Here is a 17,188-nt window from a genome sequence, read left to right as displayed (position 1 = left end):
TCCTGGCTCCTGCCTCTGTATGACAACGCCCGTGACAAGAGCAGCCTGGAATGTGATAAGAGCCCGCAGGCCAGGAGAAAATCAGCCCTGGCCACGCAGCTGCCAAGCCAATGTGGCTTCAGCTCTGTGTCTGGACCACAATGATGGCAGCTCCCAAAAAGGACACACTTCGAGTGATGGCCTTTTGCAAAAGAGGTGGTGGAATGGTTGCCACCTATTTATGACAGGTATCATTCGGGTCTGAAGCAGCCTCGGTGACAATAACGCATCCTCTTTTGACCATATGGGAAGGATGGGAAGCTCTCTTTCTGTTGCCCGGGGCTACATGTCATTAAAAGCGGCGTTGACAATGCACGGCGCTCTATTGTGAGTGGAATCCAAACTGGCATATGGGCAACTGTAAGACAAGTGCATACATTTACATCGAAAATGATAGTGGTGTGTGTGTGTGTGGTGCTGTGCCCTTTGCATTCTCATTTTCTCTTTATCTTCTCTCCTGAACCCCAACCCGTTTCCTATTTCTTCTCTCCTATTTCAGCTCTCTCCTTGGAGCCTTCTCCAATTACCAAGGAGCTATTAGTGCCAACTTCCCACCAATAAACTCCCGTCTGTGGCATCTGATATTTGAACAAACAAAGGCTCCATGGTGAAACTCGATGTGGGGATTTTGACATGTATGGGTCTTGACCAGAAGTCAGCACCATATTTTCAATTGGTTTTGCCACTGTCCGTGGTGGAGCTATTTTCATAAATACCAGATGTCATGGAACGATCTTACCAGAACAGGGATTTTCAACATTAAAAGAGGAGGTTGAGACCTCAGCATTCACATTGGCATTAAAAATATTCAGTGAATGCCTACCATATGTGGAGTGATCCTATTTCACCTGTCTCACCACTGGTTCCTTTCTGACGTCCTCCCTGTAGTCTATAACTTCTTCCTCCCCTAAATATGTCAGATCACCACTCTCCCCACCTTCAAAGCCTTATTAAGGTCACATGTCCTCCAAGAGACTCACATGTCCTCCAAGAGACCTTCCCTGATTAAGCCCTCCTTGCTCTGACTCCCGCTCCTTTCTGCATCGTCTGTGCACTTGAATCTGTTCCCTTTGGACACTTGACATTCACCCCACCCTCAGCCCAACAATGCATATGTTCACATCCCATAACATTTATATTAATGTCTGTCTTCCCCTCTAGACCATAAGCTCGTTGTGGGCAGGGCACATGTCTACCAACACTGTTGTTGTATGCTTCCAAGCACTTAGTACAGTAGTCTGCACATAGTAAGTGCTCAATAAATACCATTAATTGATTGTTGTACAAGGTTGGGGACATACCTAAAAATTGAATTATAGACATTCCCTGCTCGCAAGTACCTCACCATCTGGTGGGAAAGAAAAGCGCAGGTAAACTAGTACACAGTAAAACACTAGGTATTTAAGCAGTGCAGTTTGGGAAGACTTTTCAGAAAAGCCAGCAATCCTTTTCTCTTCTTTTCTTCCCCAGCCCCCTCTCCCAGGTGCAATTCTAGAAACAAAACGTTGACTGTTAAACAACCCCACAAGAAACAAGGAAAATCATCTCAGGCTCACATTCAGTCAAGTGATTCATACCTGTCTGAATTTCCTTCTGGAATTCCAGCTAGAGATGATGATGATGCTATTTATTAAAAACCTACTGTGTGTCAAGCACTGTTCCAAGTGCTGGGGTAGATATAAGGTAGGTTGGACACAGTCCCTGTCCCACGTGGGGCTCACAATATTAATCCCCATTTTACAGATGAGGGAACTGAGTCAAAGAGAAGTGACTTGACCAAGGTCACACAGCAGACAAGTGGCAGAAGTGGGATTAGAACCCAGGTCCTTCTGAATCCCAAGCCTGTGCTCTATCCAATTATGGTGCACTATTACTCTTCATTACTGAGCACAAAGTATATGCCATTCAATCACTGTCTGCTTTTGGATGTTTTTAAATAGTATGGCACATTGGATGCGCAGGCTGTCTTTATAGTGGGGTAAGCAAAGTTATTCTGTGGGCTGTGTCTACAGTACCCCTGAGCTGCTCTGCACCACCAGTTTTTTTTGTTTCTGTTTTTTAAAGGCATTTATTAAGTGCTTACTATGTGCAAAGCACTGTTCTAAGTGCTGGGGAGGTTACAAGGTGTTCCGGTTGTCCCGTGGGGGCTCACAGTTTTAATCCTCATTTTACAGATGAGGTAACAGGCTCAGAGAAGTTAAGTGACTTGCCCAAAGTCACACAGCTGACAATTGGCAGAGCCGGGATTTGAACCCATGACCTGTGACTCCAAAGCCCATGTTCTTTCCACAGAGCCACGCTGCTTCTCTAAACAGTCACCACTAGTTGACTCCTGGTGGTGAGTCAATTCAAGGAAACGACTGGTTTCAGGCATAGTGGCTCCCTAGCTACTGCTGAGCCAAGAACCCAACCCCCTCACTCATCTGCAATGGACTCAGAGCCGGTAAGAAGCCACTGCAGATGGAAATGTAGCCACTTCCCCACCTTCTTTCCTTCATAGAGAAGCAGCATGGCATAGAGGATAGAGCACGGGCCTAGGAGTCAGAAGGTCATGGGTTCTAATCCTGCTCCGCCACTTCTCTGCTGTGTGACTTTGGGCAAGCCACTTAACTTTTCTGTGCCTCAGTTATCTCATTTGTAAAATGGGGACTGAGACTGTGAGCCTCAGATGGGACAGAGATTGTGTCCAACCCAATTTGCTTGTATCCACCCTAGCGCTTAGTATAGTGCCTGGCACATAGCAAGCACTTGACAAATACCACAATAATAATAATTATTATTATTATTACTCCACCCTTCGCTCTTCCCTGGGACACTCCGATAGGTGTCAACCCTAAACAGCCTTGTGAAATTGAGTCCCTTGGGCCTCAGATCTCAGGGGCATGCACCCAGAATTGGCACTGGTGTCTAGACACGGTGAATTTGAGTGTCATATGAATAAAATTTTATCAGGAGTTAAACCCCAGTATCCATCTGGGTGATAGGTGCTATGTAAATGTTACAGCATTGTCATTATTATTAAATTAGTACCTAGGCCAGAATGCATGCTTAAATGACAGCTCGTTACACCTCCAAACGAGCAGCCTAATGTGTCAGCTCTAATTCTGATTTCATTGTGTGTCGTGGGGGCTGAAGAAAGGAAGCTTGAGGAATGAGGAAATCACTTTCTGCTAAATAATAACAAATCCTTAGTTGCCTTAGTGATTTATTTGAAAATTTTTTAAAAGATACATAAGCAAACAAAGAAAGGACGAGCTTTTGGCAATCTAAATCTTGACTTCCTTCATTTTATCTCAGCATCAGAAGGCAAGTGGCCCTTCTTCTGGGGACTGAGGCTTCTGCCTCCTTGATGTCCCATGTCTCTCCTCCACTTCTCAAATGTGCTTTTCTCTCCACCCTTTAACCTGTGTCTCCCCCATCCTTGGTGTTTCCCCCCTGTCCTTGCTGTATCAAACCATCAGAATTCTAAATATCACTTGGATTGCACTCCATGTCCATGCCCCCTGCTCGTCGCCTGCTAACTGATTCATGCAGGTCAGTCACTGCCCACCCACTCTTCCCTTACTCTTCCCTCTCCCTGACTTGCCCTCTCCCATCCCAACCCCAATGCAACTCAGCCAAATCAAGAAGAGCCACTTGGAAAAGGCTGCTCTTCAAAAGCCAATGACTGTGGCTGCTAGAGATGGATGATTGTGAGTGTCAGAGGCACGTCTTCCAGTCACAGGCGCATTTTCCTGTCACAGGCACATCTTTTCCTATTGAAGGTTTTCCTGAGAAGCAGCATGGCTTAGTGGATAGAACAGGGCCTGGAAATCAGAAGGACCTGAATTCTAATCCCAACTCGGCCACTTGTCTGCTGTGTGACCTTGGGCAAGCCACTTCAATTCTCTGTGCTTCAGTTTCCTCAGTCTTAAAATGGAGATTAAGGCTGTGAGCCCTACATGGGAAGGGGACTATGTCCAACCAAATTACCTACCCTACCCTAGTGCTTAGTACAGTGTCTGGCACTTAGTAAATGCATAACAAATACCACAGTTATTATTATTATGATGTTGCCCCCTGTAGCCCGAGTTAGCCATTTTTTTCTTTTCTCTATTTCATTCATTCATTCATTCAATCGTATGTATTTGCTCACCTCACCTCTTCCTTCCAGCCCTATGTGCCCCACCCTTAATTAATCCTTTAAATCTCCATACTGGTGGCTCCCCTGCTGCCTTCCTGCATCCTGTAACCTGAACCCACCTCACACGCTTTTTTTTAAAACATGTCTTCCCAGCCCTGCCCCTTCCCTGTTGCGTGGGTTCCAATATGGGGAGCTATATGGGACCTGTGTGGCCAGCCGTGTTTAAAAATACAAGCATGCGAGGTAAGCCCAGGATTTCAGGGTGCAAGGCTAATTGAGATGAGGAAAGAACACTTAATGGGGCAGAGAAGGGCACTGGGAAGATGCCTGGATGGGGATTTAAAGGATTAAAAGAGGGCAGGGCAAGTGGAGATAAGGGCAGGAGGAGGGTGGGGTGAGTTAAGGTGAAAAAGAGCTTACCTAGGCAACAGATGTCGACATCTTAATGACTTAAACTGACAGGAAATTGAAGACACCCAACTGTCATGGAACTGTAGAAGGCCTACTTGGTTCCCTGGTACTTCGCCTGCAAGCCCTGTAGCATAGTGTCCCCATTTCAGGGGTTTCTGGCCAGAAGGAACCTCAAGGTTTTCCCTCTCTCTCCTGGACTGCTGGAACTGCAAGTTCCAGAATCGCCTGGGGAACTGCACACATTCCAAAAGTAGCATCCCCAGAGGGGAAGGAGTCCAGACCCACTTCCTGAGTGGCTCAGGCTCACATCCAGTCCAGTCTGAGGTTGGTTGGGGATTGGGCCAGCGCAGAACCGTGTTGACCCAGACTGGGCAGTTTGATTGGACTGGGCATGACGACAGACTGTGCAGGGTTCTACTTGTCTGAAGCCCAAAGGCGTTAGAGGGAGCAAAATGGAATTCCCCTCCAAATGTTGTGAGAAGCAGCATGGCCTAGTGGATAGAGCATGAGCCCGGGAGACAGAAGGACCTGGGTTTTAATCCCAGTTCCTCCACTTATCTTCCGTGTGGCCTTGGGCAAGTCACTTCACTTCTCTGTGCCTCAGTTATCTGTAAGAAGTGGGGATTAAAACTGTGAGCCTCATGTGGGATAGGTTCTGCATCCAACCCAATTTGCTTATATCTACCCCAGCGCTTTGAACAGTGTCTAGCACCTGGTAAGTGCTTATCAAATATCACAGTGATTATTATCATTAGTAGTAGTAATAATATTAACTGTTCTATGTCAATTGCACCAAGAACCCTCAACCCAAACCCCTGACCCAGTCTTCCATGACACCCAAACCCCATGCCCCTGTCCTCTTAATGAATGGAACAGCCCAGAAAAATATAACACCTTCCCATTCAAATCTAGGCACTTGGTACAGGAAAGGTCCCAGGAGGCCCCAGCACCCCAGGCCTATATGAGTGCCACCCATAAGAGGAAGACTTTCATGGAAAGTGGAAGAACAATGCCAGCCAGTAGCAATGCACAGTAAAAAACAAGTTTGCTTCTTTGACAGCCATTCAGTCTGGGGCAATTAAGCCTCTGAAAGGGGGTGTGATGTGAATACAGGAGGTATTAGGCTGTCATCCTCTTAATTGCACAAGACATTTTACGGCCTTGCATTTCCCCTATCCGCCTCTCCCACTGCGGGCCTGCCCAACGCTGTTTTCTGTTTATATTTCACAGCCCTCCTGTGCAACGGGAAGTTTCACAAACACTTGCAAGACACCTTTGTGCCCCTGGTGGTCCGCTATGTCGATCTAATGGAATCCTCCATCGCCCAGTCCATCCATAGAGGTTTCGAGCAGGAGACGTGGCAGCCCGTCAAGTAGGTATTTATTTTCCGTGGGCCGAGGGGGCAGATACTGATCCCATCGACATCCCGACCGTCCTCTTGAGTTCTTCCTTACGGTCTCCCCCCCGTTGTCTGTTTCTTTACAGGAACATCGCCAACAGCCTCCCCAATGTAGCTCTTCCAAAAGTTGCAAGTTTGCCTCTTAACCTCCCACAGATACCTAGCTTTTCTACACCATCCTGGATGGCTTCTTTATATGATTCCACGTGTGTATTCTTCACTTTTCTCCTGCTTGTGTGTGTGGGTGTGTGTGGGTGTGTATGTGTGTGCGTGCGCGCACGCGCTGCATGGCAGAGCTGCTGTCCTGTGCAGATGTGTTCAGATTGCATGGCATTTGTGATCATTAGCGGAGAGAGCCTCTTTCTTCCAGATGTGAGTTAAGCTGTGAATGTCAGTGATTAGCAATTTAGCACATAAAACCACCCAATGTGAGACAGTTAATATCCCACTTAAAATCACTGGGACAAAGGTTAGTTATGGCACAGTTTGCCGACTGTGCCCTAAATGACATACCCGCCATTCTTCATATTTAGCTAATGAGCAAGATAAACCAGGTTTTCTCAGCGTCCTGAAGCGATTCTTGCTTTGTTACTCTTAATGTGACTTACGTAGTGAATGTAGAAGGTTGTTCTGTATTGTATCCACAAAATATAGGGTTTTTTTCTTCTCCGGGTAAAGTTCCTGCCTTAAAGGACACTGGCCCAACTACTAGTAGTAATAGTAGTAATACTAATAATAATAATGGTATTTTTTAAGCGCTTACTATGTACAAAGCACTGTTCTAAGTGCTGAGGAGGTTACAAGGTGATCAGGTTGTCCCACAAGGGGCTCACAGTTTTAATCCCTATTTTACAGATGAGGGAACTGAGGCACAGAGGAGTGAAGTGACTTGCCCAAAGTCACACAGCTGACAGTTGGCGGAGCCGGGGTTAGAACCCATGACCTTTGACTCCAAAGCCCGGACTCTTTCCACTGAGCCACGCTGCTTCTCCTTACTAATAATGATGGCATTTATTAAGCGCTTACTATGTGCAAAGCACTGTTCTAAACGCTGGGGAGGTTACAAGGTGATCAGGTTGTCCCACAGAGGGCTCACAATCTTCATCCCCATTTTACAGAGGAGGGAACTGAGGCCTGGAGAAGTTAAGTGACTTGCCCAAAGTCACACAGCTGACATTTGGCAGAGCCAGGATTTAAACCCATGACCACTGACTCCAAAGCCCGGGCTCTTCTCCACTGAGCCACGCTGCTTCTCATAATAATGATTTGGGTGTTAAGCACTTACTATGTGCAAAGCACTGTTCTAAGCGCTGGGGAGGATACAAGGTAATCAGGTTGTCCCATGTGGGGCTCACAGTCTTAATCCCTATTTTACAGATGAGTGAACTGAGGCCCAGAGAAGTGAAGAGACTTGCCCAGAGTCACACAGCTGACAAGTGGCAGAGCCAGGACTTGAACCCATGACCTCTGACTCCAAAGCCTGGGCTCTTTCCACTGAGCCCCGCTGCTTCTCGACATGTGCTAGTAGTAGTAATAATAATAACGATGATAATGGTGATGGTGGCATTTACTAAGCACTGTCCTAGACACTGGGGTAGATACAAGAGACTTGGATCAGGTATAGTCCCTGTCCCACAGAGGGGCTCACAGTCTAGAGAGGGAAAACAGGTATTTAATCCCCATCTTCCATATGAGGAAGCTTATGCCCAGGGAGGTTAAAGTAATTTACTCAAGATCACACAATAGACCAGTGCCAGAGCCGGGACTAGAACCCAGGTAGCCTGGCTCCTGTTCCCCTGCTTTTTCTATTAGGTCACACTGCCTCCCTTTCTTACGGCTATAATTTGTGTATTTGTGGGTTTTCCTGAGTGCAAAGCACTGTAGTAGGTACTTGGAGCATACAGTCTAGACTGTAAAGCTCCTTGTGGCCAGGAAATGTGTCTGCCAACTATTATATGCTCCCAACCGCTATCATCATCAGTGGTATTTGATATATAATATACTTACACACAGTAGGCTCTCAATGTATTCGAATAATTGACAGAGTAAAAGAGAAGCAGCATGGTGAGGTGGATAGATCATGGACGTGGGAGTCGGAAAGTCTTGGGTTCTATTGTGCCACTTGTCTGCTGTGTGGCCTTAGCCAAGTCACTTCACTTCTCTGTGCTTCAGTTACTTCTTCTATAAAATGGGGATTGAGACCTTCAGTTACCTCATCTGTAAAATGGAAATTGAGACTGCGAGCCCCACGTGGGACAGGGACTTTGTCCAACCTGATTTGCTCGAATCCACCCCAGTGCTTAGTACAGTGCCTGGTACATAGCCAGTGTTTAGCAAATTCCATTATTACTATTAGCATTATTATCATCATTAAAAGACATAGCCCCTGCCCTCCAGGAGTTTGCAGTCTAGTGGTGGCACATTGCTCTTTCCTCAGCTTTTGTCCATTTCCCATTCCTGGGTAGTGATTTGATTGTGTTTCCATAGAGAAGCAGTTAGCATTCCTTTTCATTTAGAGAAATAGAACTCTCATTTGTGTGGAGAACACTGTTCCGTGGGTAATCCCGGGTGACTGAACAGAACCTCACGACATTTAGCAGCAGGGAATTGTCTGCGGGGGTTTGGAAGGAGCAGGGGCCTCTCAAACCCAGCCATGGGATATTGTCTAAGCATCAGAGAGGAAAAGATGACTTGAAAATCTGAAAAATATTTTGACAGTCTTCCTCTTTAATAAGACATCATCATTGTGCGTGGAGGAGTTATTAAGGTTTCGTGTTACATGAGAACTTCTTACAGCCCAGAGCTCTGGACCATTTCAGTGTGTACAGTTCACTTTGTGTAGTAGGGTCTGGATGTGCGAGTGGTGCACAGGTATCAGATGACATATCTCTAGACTTCTTCCGCCTTGTGCCGTCACTATTAACACCCCAGTTTTGATTCTAGCAGGGCTGCAAATTCTCATCTCCACAGCTCAGCCATCGTCAATCCTCTTTTCCCTGACTTTGAGTGGTGGGTTGGGTCATTGAGGGCCCGGTTGTTTCTTCCTGCCTTTTGGCTTCTCTAAAAAGCTTGGGGCACTCGAGCCCTGGGTTGCCCAGCTGGCCAAAATCCTCAAAGCTGCTGCACTTCTAGCAACTCAGACAAATGAAACACATTTTTACCGAGATGGACACCAGCAGGAGAGCTTTACCCGTCAAAGTTAACTCCATTAGAATATTTGGCTAAGTTCCCAGAACTACTCCGGCAGTTATTTTCCTACAAATGAGTTAAAGGGGGAGTTGGTCCTGAAGGACTAGATACTAAGTAGTTGTCATTGTGTTGGTGCATGTATGAGCTAAAGGCTCGGAGTTTGGTAGTGGAAGTGGTGAAGAAATTACATGGAGACACACAGCTGATCGAGGTTCAAATAATTCTCTTATTATTCTAATTGTGCTTATTGAAATGGTTATTAAAAAGTGTGTTCACATTTTTGTAGACATAAACCTGTATCAAATGTTAAAATTACATAAAAAACACCAGAAAATAATTTCTTCTCTTCCCCAGTGTGAGTGGATAATTCTTGCTTTGGCAGTTAGCCTTTTGCAATCTTAAAAAGAGTGTGCCAAGAGGTAAATTTCCTGCTGGCACTTCCAGGTGCCCACTGCTCACATCTACCTTTTTAATTTGACACGAGTGGCTCCTGGAACAAAGTTACCGATTAGAAATTGCAGGTTGCGTGCAGAGACTTGTGGGAGAGCACATTTATATGCTTCCATTTCCCTCTCTAAGGTTATCGCCAAACCGTCGACTTGGACTGTTTCCCGTTTCCCGGGTTTCATTATTAGCGTCTCAATTCGCCTTCAGGAAAAACAAGGGCAGTGAGAACCTTGCCTCTGTGGTTTTAATTGTTTCACATCTCAGAAAGTCAGTTTTAATTAGACCAGAATCTGCGCCTTTTATTTCGGCAAGGGAAGGAAAATGACAAGATTTCCACTGGGCCCACTGGTCTCTGAATTCCCAGGGTGGAAAGCGAACACAGGTATTTAAGGAGATTTCCCTTTTCCACCAGGTGCATTTGGCTATTGATAATCAATAAAAATAATAATAATAATGGTACTTGTTAAGCACTTACTATGGACCAAGCACTGTTCTAAGCTCTGGGGTAGATATAAGTTAGTCAGGTTGGACACAGTCCCTGTCCCACATGGGGTTCACACTCTTAATCCCCATTTTACAGATTCATTCATTCAATTGTATTTATTGAGCACTTACAGTGTTCAGAGCACTGTACTAATTGCTTGGGAAGTACAAGTTGGCAACATATAGAGACGGTCCCTACCCAACAATGGGCTCACAGTCTAGAAGGGGGAGACAGACAACAAAACAAAACATGTGGACAGGTTTCAAGTCATCAGAACAAATACGATTGAAGCTAAATGCACATCATTAACAAAATAAATAGAATAGTAAATATGTACAAGTAAAATAAATAGAGTAATAAATCTGTACAAACATATAAACAGCTGTGGGGAGGGGAAGGAGATAGGGCGGGGGGGGGGGAGGAGGAGAGGAAAAAAGGGTAACTAGTTCCAGAGAAATGAAGTGACTTGCCCAAGGTCGCACAGCAGATTAGAACCTAAGTCCTTCTGACTTCCCGGCTTGTGCTCTATCCACTAAGCCATGCTGCTGTTGCCTGAGCCCAGCCCAGGTGGTGTACACCATTGCCAGCCCCCCATGAAATCAGTCACTCTGGTTTTATGGTCTCCTTCATTATGTCCAAAGCAAAGAAAGGAAAAGTAAATGTGTATTTACACAAACATTGTGCTTTCCCGGGAACATCATTACAGTATTGTCAGTTGTTTTTGCTAGTCCTTTAGTTTAATGGTACGTTTGGGGCTCCGCACATTAAGGTTTGGGAGATATTAAGGGAGTAAAGTGCCTATGTGCAGTGTTCAGTGTTTGCCTGTGATTGGTCCCCTGAGAAGCTGACTCAAAGGACATCTCGGCTAGACGGGAAGAACACTGTGAATTATTGGCAGATCTAGAGAAGGAAGCCTACAGGCTTGTTGGTAGAGCTGAGACACAGTGTTGGAGAAAATATGAGCTTTTAATTAGCCATGTATGGAGGCTTTCTGGCAAACTGGTTAATTAAGACTTATTTCTTGAAACAATATATGTGTATTTCCATAAGTTTGGGCTTTCTCTTTTGCACGTCTTCAACCATGCCTTTGTGGTGAATTGGGGACTTATTCAATTACCTTAATTTGCACTTGTAAACATTTTTTAGAGTCTTCCTTAGGGGCATGTGATTTCAGCAATTGTTGAAATCTTAGTGGTAGTAGTAATAGTAATAGTATGTATTAAATGCTTCCTGGGTGTAGAACACTGTACTGAGTACTGGGAGAGAACGCACAGTTAGGAATTAGATGTGATCCCTGTCCTTCAGCCCCGATTCTGTACATTTATTTTTGACTTTGTACATTTTTACAGCTCTTGCTGCAACACGTTCTAGCCTGAGAAGGTTTTAACTTTCAATGTATGATTTTATTGAATAGAGAAACACATTAGGCTACATATCTTACGTGATGGCAAATAATAACACTTACCCTTTTGCCTAAATACTGACTGCACTGTCCTTCAGAGTGATTTACTGCAATAGATGGCCTAGACCAAATGAGAATTCCCTGTTTCAATATCAAGATTCAAAACACCTGATTTCTCTCTGATTCCAGAGTCACTCAGACTATCCTCGGGGTGTTAGATCAGACTTTTCCAGTGGGTGTCCTAATTCCTGGGTGGGTATCAGCAAGGAAATGATTTGAAATGTTGGCCCAGAAATTCAAACTGGAGAATGGGAAGGGGCATACATTTCCAAAGCCAGCATCAGTTTTGCCTTCATCCCTAGGCAAATTTGAGCTGCTCATGGAATTAGAAGAAGGCTGTGTTGCTCCCTTGTATGTCTCAAGGCAGGCTCTCATGTACTCAATCAATTAATCATATTTATTAAATGCTTTCTTTGTGCAGGGCACTGTCGTAATAATAATTGGCTTACTACATGCCAGGCACTGTACTGGATACAAGCAAATCAGATTGGACACGATCCCTGTCCCACATGGGGCTCACAGTCTTAATCCCCATTTTACAGATGAGGCAACAGAGGCAGAGAGAAGTGAAGCGACTTGCCCAAGGTCACACAGCAGACAAGTGGCTGGGCCAGAACTGGAACCCAGATCCTTCTGACTCCTAGGCCTCTGCTCTATCCACTAGGCTATGTATCTTCTCACTGTGCTAACCGTGTGCTCAAGGAGTTCAGACAGAATTGTGGTGAGGTAGAAAGAAAATCTGGGTTGGGTGTCATTTAGAAAGCCTAGCCCAAAACATATTTTTCTGAAATTCCCAGAAAGCCAGTCAGTCAGCTCAGACTCAGTTAAGACCCTACCATATGCAGCAGGAGCACCATACAAAGTGCTAGGGATCAGGTAGGGAATATCAGGGTAAAACACAGTCCCTACCCTCAAGGAGTTTTCAGTCTAATTGAAGGAGGTTATTATTTAATAATAATCAAAATCACAATAATTGTAGTATTTGTTAAGAATTTACTATAGGCCAAGCACTGGAGTAGATACAAGATAACCAGATCAGACAGTTCCTGTCCCATATATATGAGAAACAGCATAGGCTTGGGAGTCAGAAGGACCAGTGTTCTAATCCTGGGGCCACCGCATATCTGCTATGTGTCCTTGGGTAAGTCAGTTAACTTCTCCAGGCCTGTTACCTCATCTGTAAAATGGGGATTAAGAATGTGAGCCCCGTGTGCGACAGAGACTGTGTACAACCTGGTTAACTTGTATCTACCCCAGCACTTAGAACAGTGCTTGGCATACAGTAGGTGCGAACAAGTACTATCATAATTATTGTTATTATTATTGTGCTCACAGTTTAAGAGGGAAGGACAACAGGTATTGAATCCCCATTTTCTAGGTGAGGTAACTGAGATGCGCATATACGCTCTGGAACTTGATCAATTCCAGTACAAATTTTCCTTCCCCTTCCTGAGAGCTGCTCACTCATTTCTCCTTTCTGTCCTCCTTTTGATTTGACTATTTAACCTGCTCTTTGTTTTCTTCAGCCCTTTACCCTAGACAGGTGAGTTGGACTATATGCGAAAGCAGTGCGACTTAGTGGATAGAGCAAGGGCCTGAGAGTCAGAAGGACATGAGTTCCAATCCGGCTCTGCCACTTGTCTACTTTGTGACCTTGGGCAAATCACTTCACCTCTCTGTGCCTCAGGTACCTCATCTGTAAAATGGAGATTAAGGCTGTGAGCCCCATGTAGGACAGAGATTGTGTCCAGCCCAATTACCTTCTATCTGCTCCAGTGCTTAGTATAGCTCCTGGCATATAGTAAGGGCTTAGCAAATACTGCAATCATTATTATTATTATTATTTCCGAGAGAAATCTTGGGAAATTGAAGTCACAGGGCATTATCAAGGCCTCATTCTCCACTTGGAGGTAGTGCCCATCATTTAGAAGGCAGCTTTCTTTGGGAAAAGAAAACAGAATTCCCCTTCTCTGGTTGCCCCCAATCTGCTTTGTTGTATGTGCTCAAAGTGTTCATTTTCTTCTAGCAATGGGTCGGCCTCATCAGAAGACCTTTTTTGGAAACTGGATGCCCTGCAAGTGTTTGTCTTTGACCTGCACTGGCCAGAACAGGAATTTGCCCACCATTTAGAGCAGAGACTTAAACTCATGGCCAGTGATATGATCGAGGCCTGCGTCAAAAGGTATCAATATATTGTTCATGCTGCTTTTTTTCATTTTTCTTCCCCCAGAATACTGTCATCCCCAAGTGTCATGCGTTGGTCAGTAACACAGGTGGAGAAGGGATTCTTAAAACGGTTCCTAAAACCTCATGGCTAATGAATAGCATTTAGGTTGCCCACGGGCAGCTCAGGTAGCTGATGCCAAAAGCAGCCATGACCAGATGCTGTTTTTTAGCCTTGCCAACTACCCTGGCAACATCATCTACAAAGTCCAGTTCATCACTACTGTTGCTCATCCTGCTGCTCTCTGAAATCTGGACACCAGGTTCATCAGTGCCCACATGCCAGGACATATAGAGTGAGATCCTCACCTCATTACCATCTGACTCTGTGCCTACAGCTTTGCCCATCAGAAACCATTACCAGCAGATAGTGATGCCTCCACAGATCTCTCCCACCATTTCCACGTGGAGGGGATGTTTTTTCTCTAGTTACATTTTCTGAAATACCAGCCAAGTGGTGCCTCTTTAGGTTTTTCCAAGGGTTAGAGAGCAGGGTTTAGGGCAGAAATGGTTTTTGTGAAATGAACATGACACTCTAACTGTTCAGTGTTTCTGTTTTGTTTTTATTTCCCCGTTGGTTGGCTGAACTTCAGACGCAAATGCAAATCAGGAAATAATCTGTTTTATGTGTTAATTGTGAGGCTTTCACATTTTTGGTTCTTTCTCCTTTGTTGACTTTAAGAAGTTATCCCCTAGGAAATGCATAGGCTTGGTTGAAAATAAACTGAATATTTCCCCCTTGTAATTTTTAGCATTTAAAAGGAATCCAGACCATTGTTATGTGGTTCTAAGAGGCATTCCCCAAATAATCTATGTTTTGGTAATAGATATTCCATCCATTCCTGTGTATTTCACTAAATCAGTGTCCAGTCTTGAATTGAAAATGAAACTTCACGTTGTAATACCTGTAGGTTAGCACTTTACCTTCCCCACCATGCACCCAAGCTTGCACATTTTCAATCAGCGTACTTGGCAAAGTATTTGTATTTATCACTTATTTAGAAGTAGAACAGGATTTCTTACTCTGGGTTGATGTTTCCACTGATAGAACAAGAATTGCATTTGAACTCAAGCTGCAAAAGGCAAGCAAAACAACTGACTTGCGCATTCCTGTCTCTATGTGTACCATGTTCAATGTGCTGGTGGATGCCAAGAAGCAAAGCACCAAGCTCTGTATTCTGGATGGAGGGCAAGAGGTAAGTCAGATCGGGCCTGTAGGAAAAACAGAACGGTAAGAGAACAGGAACACTCTTTACAGAAGGTGTTCATTGGATTGGATTAAAAACAAGTTTTTTCTGTTTCCTAACACCGTATATTTAATCTTGTTGTTCATGGTATAATTACCTGCCCTTTTTCATTGCTAAATTCATATCTTTTCTCTTTTTTATGCTGAAGAATACATCAAACCTTAATAACTCCAGGCATGTGTTTTAGCTTGTGTACTTATACAAAAACCCTGCTTTTGTGAACACACATCATAGAACTGGGAAATTTATCTGTTTTGTGTGCCTAGATTTGGTTGATACCAACACATCGAATCACAGTATCAACAAAGTAAAAACACAAAACTGCCCATGTAGCAGAACACTGCCAAAACAAGTGTTCTGGTTCTTAAAGCCTAAATTGAGAGCTGTTGGAAAACTTGATCTAGTCTGCTTTTTTATAACCAACATTTCCTTGATTTTGTTCTCTTTTGGGGGGATCTCCATTGACTACGGTGCCTGTGTGAGGGGGAAATATTTTTTTTTCTTGGCTCATCTGTTTAAATTAATATTTTGTGGCTTGTTTTTTATTTTAATTACCGTGTCTCCATCTCTTTGTTTTTCCCATATGCCCTGCTTTTCCTTCTTTTGATTTTCCGTGGCATGTTCCAGTTTGGTAGTCAGTGGGTAAGTGCGTTCATTTTAGAGACTACCAATATTTATTTTGCCTTTTAAAATGTTTTTAATTTTAAAGTACCCCATAATTGCATCATTACATTCATAAAGATGTTTAATCCATAGAAGAATGTTTTCCTTTTTATACCCATCTACATGATCATTGACTTATTTTTGGCAGGAAGCAGAACGACCCAATACAAAGTGCCTCTCTATGAAACTGTATTTCCTTCTTTCCAATTATGGGTGCCCAGCTCAAGTGGTAGTGGAAGTGTTAGTGCAATGCCAACTTTTGGGAAAATCAGAATGGATGATAGAAATTGACTGTTTCTGTCAAGTGTGATACTATTCATGTCAGTAAAAACCAATCAATTGGACTTGATTTACTTATATCTACCCCAGGGCTTAGGACAGTACTTGATACACAGTAAGTGTAAGCACAAAAACCTCAATAGTAATAATGACAACAATAATTTTCCCCCTCTCTGTGTTTCCTTTTGATGGAACTTTCTTTGGGTCCAATTGGCAAAGCTGAGGCTGAGGAAGTATTGTGTCTGAGATAAATCTCAGGAGCTGGGCCCTCACCTCATCTCCAGAAGATCCCCAACCAACCTAATTCTCCTCTCATCTAGCTAAAAGGGTACCTTGAGCAGCAGTGAGCTTCACCAGACCCCGTCCCTCACCTCCCTCAAGGCGGCTTTTAGCCCAAGCACAAGCCTGCAGAGTGATAAATGGGCGTGGCAATGCTGTGAGAAGCGGTATGGTTTAGTGGATAGAGTATGAGCCTAGGAGTCAGAAGGTCATGTGTTCTAATCCTGGTGCCACCACTTGTCTGCTGTGTGGCCTTGGGCGAATCACTTCACTTCTCTTTTCCTCAGTGACCTCATCTGTAAAATGGGGGTTAAGACTGTGAGCCCCACATGTAACAGGGACTGTGTCCAACCTGATTAGCTTGTATCTACTCCAGCACTTAAAACATCCCCTGGCACATAGTAAATGCTTAACAAATACCATCTATTATTCTCCCTCGCCTTCTCACTGGTAATCCGTAGGCTATCCCTAGGCCACCTTTTTTTTTTTTTAATGATATTTGTTAAGTGCTTACTATGTACCAGGCACTGTGATGGATACAAGCCAGTTGGGTTGAACACAGGCCATGTCCCATATAGGGCTCAAGTCTTAATTTCCATTTTACAGATGAGGTAACTGGGGCACAGAAAAGTTAAGGTCACACAGCAGATAAATATCAGAGCCGGATTTAGAACCCAGGTCCTTCTGACTCCAAGACTTGTGCTCTTTCCACTAGACCACGCTGCTTTGGGCCACAAAATCATCCCCTAGGCCTCCTTATAGTCAAGGATGATGTACAGGGAGTCCAGTTGGGTAGCACCTCCAGGGAAAGCCTGAATTGACCCCTTCAGGAGTTGTGCCAGCTTTTGGTGCTCCTCAGACCATGATCAGTCAGCCCTTGGCTTCTAAACTTCAGTGGCCCACTAATGAGGGAGCTGGACATATTTCCTCGCTCCCACCCACA

At 44.4% G+C, this 17,188-nt stretch overlaps 1 protein-coding gene across 10 annotated transcripts in view; it reads left to right on the top strand.

The window, feature by feature from the left end:
• CADPS2 (calcium dependent secretion activator 2) overlaps positions 1 to 17,188 on the top strand; it is a 371,455-nt gene that overhangs the window by 292,498 nt on the left and 61,769 nt on the right. For 4 of the 10 annotated variants that reach the window (XM_038752460.1, XM_038752457.1, XM_038752455.1 and 1 more), the window contains 3 exons: positions 5,804 to 5,945; positions 13,581 to 13,736; positions 14,826 to 14,973. In XM_038752460.1, the coding sequence (XP_038608388.1) occupies positions 5,804 to 5,945; positions 13,581 to 13,736; positions 14,826 to 14,973 (446 nt within the window). Of the gene's footprint in view, positions 1 to 5,803; positions 5,946 to 6,058; positions 6,179 to 13,580; positions 13,737 to 14,825; positions 14,974 to 15,651; positions 15,667 to 17,188 lie in introns of all 10 variants that reach the window. The other 6 variants (XM_038752453.1, XM_038752452.1, XM_038752451.1 and 3 more) reach the window with 3 other exon arrangements.

The sequence above is a fragment of the Tachyglossus aculeatus genome, chromosome 10, assembly GCF_015852505.1.
Source record: "Tachyglossus aculeatus isolate mTacAcu1 chromosome 10, mTacAcu1.pri, whole genome shotgun sequence".
Classification (NCBI taxonomy): domain Eukaryota; kingdom Metazoa; phylum Chordata; class Mammalia; order Monotremata; family Tachyglossidae; genus Tachyglossus; species Tachyglossus aculeatus.
The sequence above is the reverse complement of the archived record's forward strand: the minus strand, read 5'-3'. Positions and strand labels throughout refer to the sequence as shown.